The sequence below is a fragment of the Lithobates pipiens genome, unplaced genomic scaffold (assembly GCF_037356315.1).
Source record: "Lithobates pipiens isolate NorthernLeopardFrog02 unplaced genomic scaffold, aLitPip1_a1.2 Scaffold_18, whole genome shotgun sequence".
NCBI classification, from domain to species: domain Eukaryota; kingdom Metazoa; phylum Chordata; class Amphibia; order Anura; family Ranidae; genus Lithobates; species Lithobates pipiens.
In genome coordinates, this window is record NW_027507758.1 from 352,703,636 (window position 1) to 352,718,298 (window position 14,663).

General features: G+C 39.6%; 1 protein-coding gene across 4 annotated transcripts in view; it reads right to left on the minus strand.

The window, feature by feature from the left end:
* PLAAT1 (phospholipase A and acyltransferase 1) overlaps positions 1 to 14,663 on the minus strand; it is an 89,577-nt gene that overhangs the window by 7,174 nt on the left and 67,740 nt on the right. For 3 of the 4 annotated variants that reach the window (XM_077487490.1, XM_077487488.1, XM_077487491.1), the window contains 2 exons: positions 5,629 to 5,767; positions 4,637 to 4,905 (listed from right to left, as the gene is read on the minus strand). In XM_077487490.1, the coding sequence (XP_077343616.1) occupies positions 4,637 to 4,905; positions 5,629 to 5,767 (408 nt within the window). Of the gene's footprint in view, positions 1 to 4,636; positions 4,906 to 5,628; positions 5,768 to 12,604; positions 12,782 to 14,663 lie in introns of those variants that run through there. The other variant, XM_077487489.1, reaches the window with a different exon arrangement.

Sequence of the window (14,663 nt, forward strand, 5' to 3'; positions counted from 1 at the left end):
AAATCTGTGCTGTTTTCCCATCAGTTATCGTGCAGGTATGTTGTGACCGAGACCTCAATGTGTTCAGGAACTCATGAATGAGTTATTTATTTATTAGTTCCTGTTTCCTCTCATTTCTCTCCTTTTAAACTGCTGAGTCCTCTGTAGTTCCATATCTCTTGTAGAAAAAAACCCTAATTGTACTCTTCTAGTACATTTCACACAATTATACAGATGTTCTATCTCTGCTTGCCGGATTTGCTTGGCCAGGGCAGGGACAGCCCTGCAAGGCAAAAATAACAATAATACAACATGTAAAAATGTAAAAAAATGTAAATGCTAAAAAATATATTTTTTTAAATATGTAACTATTGTGAAAAAAATAAAGAATAAAAAAGGTGATACGGAAAATGGGAGGGAAGATGGTAAAATTTTATCCTGCTTCAGATACCATTGGCCTTTTAGTCCAGTCAGTAGACCCAACCTGGTTCCCTCTGCATTTCAGACATTGGCTTTTTTTAGTAATAGATACATAAAGAAAAAAAAAATTATATGTAAAAAACACATTTGTAAATAACAAAATAATTTAATAAATGTCTCTAATGTTTCTTTTATCCCAGAAAAAGAAGATTTGAGGATGGGCAGGATTCTACCATAATATTTTCACTGCTGTCTGTCCTTCACTCTGCATTTTTAAAGAGCAGGAAGAGTTTTTTTGTTTTGTATGGGGATAAAGTGGGGTTTAGGACTGGGGTTTACTATTTTTAAAAAGCTGGTACTTAGTTTGCAATCCTGTCCCTACCTATGTTTATTTCACCAGGAAGGAAGGGACAGCGTTACAAATTTAAATAAAATAAATAAATAATGAGTCAAAACGTAAATCTGTACATACAAAAACATAAAAAGCCTTTACCACTGCGTGCTGAAACTCCACTCTCGGACTTTCTTATGGAAAATGTGCGATCGGATCGTGTGTGTGCTCCATCTGACTTTTTCCATCGGAATTTCCGACACACAAAGCTTGAGAGCTGGATCTAAAATTTTCTGACAACAAAATCTGATCGTTTAAATTTCCGATTATGTGTAGACAATTCCGATGGACAAAGTGCCACGCATGCTCAGAATAAATTATGACACAAATCTATTGGCTACTGTCCCATTTCTACGTCACCCCGTTCAGAACGATTGGATTTTCCGATAACTTTGTGCGACCGTGTGTATGCTAGACAAGTTTGGGTCAAAATCTGTCGGAAAAAATCCAACAGATTTTGTTATCGGAATGTCCGACTGTGTGTACAGGGCATTCCTCCTGAAACTCTGCGAGAGAGAGAGAGAGGAAGAGGAGGAGGATTCTGGCAGTTTCAGAGGCACTGAAGCAGAGGAAGACATACATCAAACAGTAAGAGATGGTTATCCATCCACAGAACCCTTGGGAGTAGTACGTGTCTGGGAGGAGGCCACCTTAAAAAGAAGTTTATAAAATGCTTTTCCTGACTCTGGTAGGTTACAGGGTCATGGAAAATGTAGTTGTGAGGCTTCTATTGGTCAAGAGAGGAGCGGCGGAGAAGGCGGCCTAAGTGATGCACTTCTGAGTATTTTTAGTCCTCGCCACCCAGGGCTATCAGCTTCCACATCCCATCGGCAGCATCTGCATCACATGGTGGATGATTATCTAGGGGTAAAACAGAGATGGAGAGCTTTCCAGTCGATGATCTATTGGCTTACTGGGTCATGAAAATGGACCACTGGCCAGAACTTGCTAGTATGCTATTGAGCTTCTGGGCTGCCCTGCGTCCAGCATGCTTTCTGAACAGGCATTCAGTGCTTCTGGAGATTTTGTTACTGATCATAGAACATGTCTGTCCACAGACTCGGTGGACTGTCTTTCTATCTTTTATCAAAATGAATCAGTCCTGGATTACCAGCAGCTATGAAGCCCATGATGCCAATGTCGCCAATTAAGTGTTTTTGGGATGTGGAATCTCTGCAGGTCTTCTAGGCTGCCTAGTGTTGTGGGTGTTGATTTCATCTGAAAGAATATTTTTGGTGTAGGTTTCATGGGCACAATTACCACCCAAAGACCAATTTTTCCGCACCTGTTTGACAGGTGCATATCATTACAATTTTTGACAGGAAAGCCAATTCTTGTTTTCATCAAGAGTACCTCTATAGGGATACGGTGTGAAGGCGCCACCGACACCCAAAGAACAATTTTGCTGCACCTGTTTGACAGGTGCATATCATTACAATTTGTGATAGCAAGGCCAATTCTAGCTTTCATCAAGAGTACCTCTATAGGGTTATGATGTGAAGGCGCCACTGACACCCAAAGAACAATTTTTCCGCACCCGTTACAGAAGCAGAAATCCAAGATCTGTGGTAGAGACACCAGAATGTATACAAAAAATCTCTAATCTAATCCCTGTACACTACATTGTGGCCTCATCATACAGAATGGCTGCCCAAGCCGCTGTTTACAAAATAAAGAAAGCTTGCAGGGATGTCATTTTTTGTGTTTTATAAATGCAATTTTTGCTGCAACAGCTGTTATACACCGTACAGATGTGCCACTTTACAGGTGGACTATGGGGATCCCCTAGGCTCTATATTGAGAGGAATTTTTCATTTTTATACTTTCACTTTAAGCATCAATAAATCACTGCTAATTTAAAAATTACGTTTATACAAACTGTTTTTCATTGATACATGTCCCCCAGGGCAGTACCCTGACCCCCATAACCATTGTATGCCCAATTAATTGCATAGATGCCTTCAAAATGGGCACTTTTGATTTTTCACATTCGGGTCCCATAGACTTCAATGGGTTTGTTATTCTGTTCCAAACTTTCTCGATATTCGAAAAGCTCTGGGCCAACCGAACAGGGGGTAACTTGGCTCATCCCTAGAGGAAAGACACAGCAGAGGCTTACCCGACAAATTTTATCCTAAAATTATAGAGAAGTCATATTAGGCATGATGGGAACAATCCAGTTTAAGTTATGCAGGCCACAAGCTCAGACCTGGAATATCCAGCTAAAGATGCGACCAGTACAGCACTTCTTGAGCTCACATTACCAAATGCACAATGTTTAAAGAGAAAAAAAGAGACTGACGTTCCACTCCCTACCCCTCCCTCCCCTTGAAGACATCAAATCTCACAAAGCACATAGGGCAGAGCCATGCTATGTGACGTCATCACGATACTGAAGTTTTCCCTGGTAGTGGAATTCGGCCATACTTGATGATGTACACAGTGATGCCCATATTGATGTGAGTGCAATATACTTTTATAAATAAACAGTTTTATTGGATTTTACACTATCTGAAGCATTGGTTTCCTTTTTAAACATGGTGCATTTGGGAGTGTGAGTTCTAGAACTGATATTCTGTTTGTATCTGTAACTGGCTATTCCCAGGTCTAAGCTTGTGCCTTTCCATCCTTAAACAGGATTGATAACATCATGCCTAATATGTCTTCTCTGATGTATCTCTGTGGTGGTGGAGATTCTGGTGGAAAGGGATGCACAGTATTTGGATTTCTTGCATGTCTTAATTTAGTGGAATATTTCACGAGTTCTGGACTCCCCCTCCCCCACCTACATTTGCTGCCTGCAAATTCCCCTAGGCTTATTTTCTCCATTTTATGCTGCCTGACACCCCCCCCCCCCCCCAGATTGTAAAAAAGCAAAAAAGCTATAGATTTTCTCCTGCAGCCATGCCTCAAGTGCAAGGAAAACTGGCCACCATCAGGAAATGTGGTTGTTGAAGCACACCTTGACATTGCTACATGTTGGGCTATGTCTGGGGTGGTGTAAAGTCAAATTAGAAGGAAAACCTCTGCCTGCTGTATTTAAAAAAAAATAATAATAATTTTGCATTGCATTGTATTTCATGGCAGTGCCTGGATCCTCGCGTCCTTTTTTGACAACCCATTGCCTATTAGTTTTGGCCATGGTTTATTATTAACACGTGTCCCAAGTAGATCTTAATAGGGTTCCATTTTAAGCTTGCAATTTGGAGATTTTACACAGGGTTCAATGACCCCCCACAAACCAAACCCAGACACTGCCCTACAGAGACACAGGTACAAAGAAAAACTTGGCAGAACTTTTTTTTTAACTGTATCCTATAGTGTTTTCTCTAAAGTTCAACTTAAATAAATAACTTTTATGTTATACATTACAATTCACTATATAGCCAGAAAAGAGTGAACATCTGACCATTACACATATTTTTAACAGCTTGTTGAAACGCCATTGATAAACCATGGCTGTTATAACGGAATTGTTCCCAACTTCTGGCAAAGTGTTTTATGGGAGTTTGGAGAGTGTGAAGTCAAGTACAGATTTTGGATGAGAAGATCTGGCTCTCAGTTGGTGGTCCAATTCATGCTAAAGGTGCTCAATAGGGTTGAGGCCCAGGGCTCTGTGCAGACCACTAGAATTCCTCTACAACTAATCCATCAAACCATGTCCTTATTGAACTGGAAATAAAATAATCTTCCTAAATAAACTATTGCCACAAGTGCACAATTTTCTAAAATGTATTTGTATTTGCATGCTGTAACATAGAGCCCTTTACTAGAAAAACTTGAACTGAATATTTCGGAGGTTGTTATATACTTTAGGACATTTATTACTGTATGTCTGTACATTACCTGGTCAGATACGCCTTCTCCATAGCGAAGAAGTGTCACAAAATGCTCACAATTATTTCCCAATAGATCATAACTTATTTCTTGGCCAATAAAATTCTCAGCCCGCTGGATTATTTCTTCAGCTGGAAGTGGGGTGTATTTGTCATCATACTTATTGTTCACTTTGTAAGTGTCATTTCCCACCACATCCTTTAGAAGCTGCATCTTCACAAGGGCTTTTCTACTGAAGACAGACTTTGCACTTGAAAATGAAGCAGCGGTGCTCTCTTCTGCAAGTGAAAGTATCAACATGTCACTGTTAAACAGTACAGTACCTATCTATAAGGTAATAAACAACACTAGTCAGTAAAGTGTAGATGGTAGCCATGCTGCTGATGCTTCCTGTTGTCCATGACTCCATTCCAATTGAAAATGGCAAAATAGCTGTTTCACATTATCAGTCTCTTTTATCATGTTAGAAACCTGTTGTAGTATCCAGAAAACATTATATACATATGCAGCTTTATAAACTCTTGAAGAAGCCGGACAATTTACCTGCATAGAGAAAGTTCTTACCCTCACCCCATCAGACAAACCATCAACCAGATAATGTAAAACAACTATTTTGCCATAATACATTTGGAATGGGCTGACTGGTGGAATATATTAAGGTATACTATATGCAGCATTTAGTTGACTGTGAAATATACAGATTAACATTTTATACATTTGTTTTTTATTATTTTGCATAATCATTAAAGAGACTGAAAATTAAAACGATGAAAGTGTATTACATTTGTATCTAATAATTCAGATTCTGAGTCACCTTCATTAAGTGGGTAATCCCTCTACCATATATTTCAAATGGATAAATCATACAAACAATAGAATGTGTGTGTGTGTGGGGGGGGGTTACCAATTGGATTCATCACTAAATAAATTTAGAGTAAACTTTGAGTATTCAGCTTGGACAAAAGAAACTAATGGGAACAGATCACTGAGAAAAGTCTTACCCAAAGGTGCCACATTGATGACATAACCATCACCAAGGTATAGTGCCCAATGCTGATATGCTGGTCGAAAAATTTCAATCAAGTCCCCGGGCTGGAGATTATTGGGGACATCCTCATTGTTTATGTCACTTGAAGCCATCTGTAATGAGCAAAAATAGTTCTTTAAATCTTAAAATGCTATATTTTATTTGCAACAAAAAAGATCTAAGTCCCCTAATTGTAGACTTGGAGATTGTAAGCGGATCAGGCTAAATATCACACATAAATAATGTCTGCAGCAACTCTCTGAACAGGAAAACGTATCTGATTTCCCCTCATGCCTGCATTTTTGTTTAAGTTTTCTTTTTTCTTATTTATTTATATTATTTTTCTTTTTTGGTAAATTCAGAGAGGATTTTGGTAAATTGAGAGAAAGCTTTGTCATATTTTTATTGTTGTGCCTGAAGACACAAGGCCAGGAAGTAAGGAGTAATATTCCCAGAGAGGACACGTAGAAATAAAAGACAAAACTCCTTCCTCTTGCAAGCCCTAGAAGTTTCTGCTAATTATATACTGAAACATGAGCAGCTTAAGAAAGAATGTTTCGGTCAGCTTTAAAAGTTGTGATCATAGCGTAGTTTAATGCATTGTCTTGTTCATGGCCAGCACTTAGTTTGCAGAGCAAATAAACATAGTATAAGACGCGTTGGGGGTTATTTACTAAAACTGGAGCATGCAAAATTTGGTGCAACTCTACATAAAAACCAATCAGCTTCTAGGTTTTATTGTCAACGCTTAATTCAATAAGGTGAAGATTGAAGCTGATTGCCTATAATGCACAGCTGCACCAGATTCGGAGGGTTCCAGTTTTAGTAATTCTCTCCCATTATTTCTTGTTTTTCACTGCAAGTGGTCAGGAAATGTGTATAATCAGTAAATCCTGCCTCTTAGGGAGCATTCTGTTATTAACATAACTTTTGTCACCTCTCGTATTTCAAAAGTTCTCAAGGTACTAGTGAGGTCTTTCATCTAAGCAGGGGTCACTGTCTCTAAATTAAGGCCTTGGATGAAATGCAACAGATGTGGTCCACCTTCTTTTCATCCCTTATGAAGATTGTGTTATTCCTGGCCAGCTGTTCTCACTCAAAACGGAGTATCTAGAATAAATAAATAAAAGCTGCATTGCCGATGTTTGTACTCCTCCATAAACCACAGATGGCCCTTGAGATTTAATATTGATTTTGGCAAAGTTCATTCAGACAACATTTGCATAGGATGTCCAGGAGTGTGCTATTTGCAAAATATATTTTTTTTCTCATATGTAAAACCTATCTTAATTGTCAAAGGGAGCAGGTGTCCTAATTGGGGGATATTCCCTCACTTGCTGGTGTCAACTCTGAAATTTTGGGATTCCCATTACTTTCTGTCTCAGTAACAATGGCCACCAGGGCAAATAGCGTGGGTGAATTTACACACTGGAGACACAAACAGCAATATAAGCTCGACAGACATTCTAACTTTCCCCACTATATTCAAAGCTAGAAATAAAATAACTATTTGCCTATACACTTTAAAGTGATTTTAAGGTTATTTTTTTTTTTTTCTTTTTAACCACTTTGCGCCAACGCTATAGCCAAAAGACGGCTACAGCGCAGACACCAACTGCCGCAAGGACGTCCCTGGACGTCCTCCTGTTTACTTCCTCTCTGCGCACGGCCACGGGCATGCATCGGGGAAGTTCTGTGTTGGCCGTGTCCCTTGGAGCCAATCACAGATCATGCTAAATGGCCAAACACAGCAGCCATTTAGCCCTCAATCGGCATGTCCAATGGGAGGTGATCTCATATGTAAACATATGAGATTATCTTTCATCGCCGGCTCTCCCTCTTCACACAGAGACAGCGTCCCCACCTGTCTCCAGTGCCACCTGTCAGTGCCATCTGTCCCTTGTTCCACCTGTCAGTGCCATTTGTCCCCACTGCCACCTGTCAGTGCCATATGTCCCCAGTTCCACCTATCAGTGCCATCTGTCCCCAGTACCACCTGTCCCCAGTGCCACCTATTAGTGCCATCTGTCTCCAGTGCCACCTGTCCCCAGTGCTACCTGTCAGTGTCACATGCCATCTGTTATCAGTGTCACGTCTCATCAGTGCCACGTATCAGTGCCATCTATCATCAGTGCCACTTGCCAGTGTCACGTGCCATCTGTTATCAGTGTCACATGTCATCAGTGCCACGTATCAGTGCCATCTGTCATCAGTGCCACATCAGTGTCACGTGTCATCAGTGTCACATATTAGTGCCATCTGTCATCAATGTCACGTGCCATCAGTGCCACATATTAGTGCCATCTGTCATCAGTGCCATGTATTAGTGCCATCTGTCATCAGTGCCACATCAGTGTCAAGTGCCATCAGTGTCACATATTAGTGCCATCTGTCATCAATGTCATGTGCCATCAGTGCCAAGTATTAGTGCCATCTGTCATCAGTGTCACATTAGTATCATGTGCCATCAATGCCACGGATCAGTGCCATCTGCCATCAGTGCCACGTCAGTGTGACGTGTCATTGTCCTGGTGCTCCAGGGCCTTCACAAGTGTAATAGATAGTCAACAAGTTAGAGGTGTAATTTACACTCCTAGAACACCTGATGTGATGGTAAGGTAAAGAAGGTAAAAATCTTCAGCTTTTACAACCACTTTAAAGAGTAGGCAGGGGTTAGGCACTGGCCACACACTTTTTTCTACATATCACCATTCACCAATCTTTTTTGGAAAACGTGGTATGGTAATGTGTGTTAAGCTAGCCATACACATATCAAATGTCATCCAATTCCTACTGAATCAGCCAAAACCAATTTCATGGGTGGCCCTGTCACCACCGCCCGGCTTTCCAAACCCCAATTTTTCAACCCACTTTTATTAATGGATCCGGGCAGAAAACTTGGCTGAACATCGCCTGCATCCAATGAGATGGAAATCATCTATGCATGAAGGTAATGGTAATAACATGTTTAAATGTCAAGGACATACTTAGTAAACACCTGGTTTTAAAATGGAGTATATTTTATTTACTACAGGTAATTATATTGCAGCAACAATTTAAGTGGCACTTTACATATTGTAAATTCACCCTTAAATTGTCCCTTCCCTTAAGGCGCTTACAAGCCCATGCTGGAAGGGACAATTTACCTACCAACATTTTTGGAGTGGAGGAGGAAAGCACAGTATAATGGGAGAATCAGTAAGCACAGGCAAGAACATGCTAACTACATGAAGGTAGTGCCAGGATTGGAATCCAAGCTCTAGCACTGCAAGGCAGTATTGCTAACCTCTACGCTCTTATGCTGTCCAGGTTGGATGTTATCAAAGTATATACTTTAATAACATACAAAAACACTGCTATTGTTTACATCACGGAATACTACACAGTATTAGATTTTATGAAATCTTTAGTAATAGAACTTGTAAAGTCTAACCAGGTACACTAATTCCTATGTAAACAACCCAACGCTTTCGAACTGATAAATGAATTCTAATGATATGTGAATGCTGCTCACTGCAGTGGAATATACCATATCCATGTGTGCTTTGTACATTTAAATTAAATACAAGCTTGCTCATACTGTAGTTCTAAAACTAGTCCTGGCAGCCCCAATATAAGGAAGTCAATGGCTATCAGTACCATATAGTTGGTCCATTAGAAATAGTGTAAAATTAAGAAGGAATCCTAGGAAGAATTATTTGATAGTCACACTGGTGAACTATTTTATTATATTTGTCTCCATTTACTTGAAACACATATAGTATCCCAGCCTAAAGACTAATATTGTTTACGTGTTCACTTACCTTCTCCTGCACTAATGAGTTGAGAACAAAATTAAGAGAAGTAAGAGCTAAGAGTAAGCACCAGTAAATATGGTGTGAAACATACCAGCTGTTGATTTCATCTTTTACTGTATGGTTTTTAACCAATAAAGAAATCATTGTTGGAGTGTGGCCATCTGGATTGAATTATTTTATAAGAGCTAAGAGTATGTCTAACTAAAACCTTTTTTTAGATAGAGTGGGAAGGATTAGAACCCCCGTTAGGTTTTATTGCTATCCGGCATTCCATTATGAGGTGCTCACTTCCAGTCTTGCCGACAATATTTAACTAGAAAAAAAGTGAGGCAAACTCTCCAACAGCAACACAACCAGAGATCACAATGCATTCCCTTGGTGCAGCAAGGAAGTCTAGAACCTCTGTCAGATTTTTATTTCTGTCTGTGTCCATGTTGCATATTTTCTCTCACTTGCTGTCTTACCTCTTTAAGAAAGCCCCAGATAGCAGTAAGAAGCAGAAGTTCTAATCTCCTACTGTATGAAAACGTGAAAAAAAATAGTTTTGTCTTGATATATACTTTAGGTGCTGCATCATATATAGGCTTGAATTGTTTTGAAGCAAAACTTTATTGTTATTATTAAGACACGATTCGTATGTATATTCAAATATACGTAGCCTGGTGCTCATTGCCTTAAATGTGTAAATGCTGCTACTGGCAGTCTTTGTATACAGGCATACCTCACTTTTAAGTACGCAATGGGGTTAATTTACTAAAGCTGGAAAGTGCAAAATCCGGCTCACCTCTGCATATAAGCCAATGAGCTTCTAATTCCAGCTTGTTCAATTAAGCTTTGGTAATAAAACCTGGAAGCTCATTGGTTTCTATGCAGAAGTGAGCCTGATTTTGCATTTTCCAGCTTTAGTAAATTAACCCCATTGTGTACTTAAAAGTGGAGTATGCCTGTACCTATTTTGCTCCGAACTTTATATGTTGTATTTCTTCTGCTCAATAAAATGTTTGAGACTAATAAAATACAAAAAAACAGGCTTGAATTAATCTAGAGAATTGCCAATTAATTTATTTTTGATTTTCTGCAATACCAAGAAATGTTAGCAATTGTGTGTACACTTGCTAGCTGAAAGACTGTGAGCAGAGCTTAAATGTAAAGTAAGATGATTGGTGGTGCCTAAACAAAGAATAACTGTATGTACCAAGATTTTATTTTCCATTGAGTTCAGAAGTTTGTCCTTATGACTATAGTTCTTAACAGATTGTATTTTTATTTAACTATAGTTCCGCTTTAACCCAAACTGTTCAATTAAATGCCATTTTTGTAACATAGCAGTTGAAACATAATACATTTTATTTTGAAGATGAATCCACACTGTTGTTTTTTAAATGTATATAGAAATCGCTAGAGAATGCACACAGTAAAAAGAATAAATGAGGGCACTGGATGGGAGATTCTGGAATCTTGGAGTACAAATGGAGCTTTTCAAAGTACATACAGACAAAGAATAACAGATTCATGTACCTGTCAACCTGAACATTCTCTATGCATTAACCCAGGCCTAAACAACTGAACAATTGAAGCAGAACATCCCCATGGAAACAGTGTTCGTAAATTAGACTATGTACAAGAACACAAGAGCTGCATAGCTGTGATAATATATAGATATATATACTGTATATAAATTCAATTACTTATTTTTGATACCTATCGGTAAGATGTCATCGCAATCAATTGAAGAGGCATGTGGCTCTCTGGTCTAAGCCTGTTATGATCTTTGCCCCAAACTTTAACATATCTACCCGTGACACCTGAATTTACATAAACTGTTTAAACTGTCATTTGGTAAACTAGTCCATTAAAGATTCAGTCAGAAGATTCCAATCCCCCTTATGAAGCTACAGAAATTCAAAAATACGGTACTCTCATTTTCGAACACACAGGCGGTTATTTACGAAAGGCAAATCCAATTTGCACTGAAAGTACACTTGGAAGTGCAGTCATTCTAAATCTAATGCTCCGTACACACGATCGGAATTCTCATCGGAAAAAGCTCTGATAGTTTTCCTGTCGGAATTCCGACGGAATTTCGCTCAAATTATCTTGCCTACACACGGTCAATAACACTGCGACATACGACACGTTCGACGGCACTGTAAAAGGGAAGTTTATTGCTTCTGAGCATGCGTCGAATTGTTTCCGAGCATGCGTCGGAATTGTGCGTGTTGGAATGGCCTACACACGATTGAAAAATCCGATAGAAAGGTTTTCAGTCAGAAAAATTAAGAACAAGATCTCAATCTAAATACCGTCAGAAATGGCAACAGAAAAAGACCGATGGGCATACACATGGTCGGAAAATCCGATGAAAGGCTCCCATCGGACTATTTCCATTGGAAATTCCGGCCGTCTGTACGTGGCATAAGGGGTAGGTCTGAAATGAGGTGAAGCTCTGCTGATTTTATCATCCAATCATGTGCAAGCTAAAATGCTGTTTTTTTATTTCCTTGCATGTCCCCGTCGGATCTACAGAAATTGCACTTCCAAGTGCACTTGCAGTGCAAAGTGGATTTTCATTTTCCATTAATAAATAACCCCCACAGCATTTACATAGTTAGTAAGGTTGAATAAAGACACCAGTCCATCCAGTTCAACCTGAGTGAGTGTCTACAATTGTCCCTATCCCTGTACATTGCACACTCACATCGGTCCCTACCCTCAAGGATCCATCAATCCAAGGTCCCCATTCATATATATTTAAACTGTTATTGCAGCTAAAAGAACAAATATGTGTTTATCATGAAAAATGAATGAATAGTAACACTTGTTAGAATCCAACAGTAAGGACAGTTAATCTGTAACTACCTATTTGGATAACAGTATATTTACCTATATTACCATTTTGTATTGTAAAGCTGCTATGCAAAGCAGATAGCAGCATTGAGCTGAGAGTCCCTAGGTATAGTATGTTTATTTCTAGCTTGTGGCAGCTTTGTCTCCCAGCATTCCAAAACAGCTCCTTATGATCTGTAGCCAGAAATGCATGCTGGTGCTTGTAGTTCAACAGGTAGTGTAAGCTTGTGTGTGTGTGATTTTGATAGCCCCGACCGTACTATTTATAGAACAGATCCCAGACAAACACATGGAGCTTTTACTCACCGGTCTGAGCCGGGCATCTCATCTCCACTGTGTACACATAGGAGCCTCGCTCTCCTGGGGACAGGTGCTCGCTGGTACCTTATGGCTTTGACACAGATCTGTCATGCGTTGCAGCACTGATTGTTATTCAAATAAGGCCTCCCTCAGCCACCAATCAAAATGCTATGCTACTTATACATCCAGCAAAAGAGCTGCTTCTGGATGCAGCGTGGTACCCAGTCATGTGATGAGGAGCACATCATATGCGGCTATAGTGCTTTCTTTACCAGAGATGCTCACAGTCAGATCTGGCCCTTCGGTGCATTCCAGGGCAGAGCTTTTCAAGGCAGTGGCATTTATGCAGTTGAAAACAGATTGTATATTCAGTGCATTGTCAGGGGAGTAACTCAAAAATCCCAGTCAGCTTTGTGTTAAAGAGGCGTCCAGTATTCATGTGTCAAAGAGATTAGTCTTGGAGATTACACATATAAAAAACAGCATTTCCTGTTTATTATATGATGTTTAAAACATCATATAATAGTTAGGAGGCTAAACTGCCATTTCTTCACAACAGATGTTTCACAACACTCTGGGTGAGGTTAAATCACAAATAATACAATTAATGTTATAGAGGTATTAATCAAGAGCTCAATTTCAGTGTTTGCTGATAATACCAAATTTTGCTGGGAAATAACTTCAGCATAGGAAGTGGCATCATTACAGGAAGATATGTAAAAATGTGGGGGGGGGGGCATCTACATAGCAGATTAGGCTCAATATTGAGAAAGTAAAAGATAAGGTATGCATTTTTGTGCCAAGAATACACATGCAATTTACACATTAGAAGGGGCTTCCCTATAAGAATTAGTGATGGAAACGTATCAGGGGGTGCTTGTAGATCACAGACTTAGCTTCAGCTTGACATTGCATGGCATTGCTAACGAAGATAGCAAAATATTGTCACGCGTTGAAAAGGTCATACATTCCAGAAATAAATCAATAATTCTACCCCTTTACAAAACACTGGTTAGGCCTCATCTTCAATATGCAGTTCAGTTTTGGTCATCATTGTTGAATTATAAAGAGGCAACAAAAATAAAATAGGGAGATGGAGGAACTCAGCTATGAGGATTGATTACATAGAATACAGCTATTCACTCTGGAAAAGAGGGTATATGATTATAATGTACACATAAGTGTGCGCACAGGGTGTGCCAGGGGTGCCTGGGCACACCCTAATCACCCCAATGCGGTGCTGATTCCCCCTGCTTCCTGTCTCCCCCCCTGCAGTGCCACCAGCTTCCCTGGCCTTCCTTTTCTGAATGAACACAGTGAGTGATCTGCACTGATCACTCCTGTCTTCATTCTTAAGTGAAGCATAGTAAACTATGTTTACTGCAGGCTGCAGAGAAAGAGAATGTTCTCAGTTTCTTTCTCTGTCTCAAAAGTGAGACATCAGTGGTCTGTTTAGACCCCTGATATTTCACCAAAGCTCCAGAACAGGGCTCCTAAAAAAAATTGTAAAAAATAAATAAAATAAAAAATATTGTAAAAAAACACTGCCCCACTGACACCAATCTTTGCTCTACTGACACCGTCCACTGCTCTGCTGCTATACATGCATGTGTGTTTGTGCTCTGGGGTGCACACCCTAATGCCATAGGCTGCGCACACCAATGAATGTACAAATATATCAAAGGCAACTTCAATAACTGCTTACTGTAGGATCCCTGAAGAGGGCACATGGACACGATGTGAGGTTAGAGGAAAGAAGATTTAACATTAGATTGAAGAATGAGTTCTTTGCTTTCAAAGCAGCAAAAATGTGGGACACTTGCCCCCAGCAAGTGATACTAGTTGAGCGTGTTCACTGCTTCAATAAACTTTTAGACGTTTTCATCAGGAAGCTTAATATGCAGGGCTACAGGAATTTGTTAGAGAATGAAAATCTCACACATGTGGGTTGAACTGAATGTCATTAACACATATATAATAAAAACATTAAAAAATATATAATAAAGGGATTATTTTCTGTGAGGTTTTGGGCAGAACCCACCTTGCCCCAAAGCACCCCCCCCCC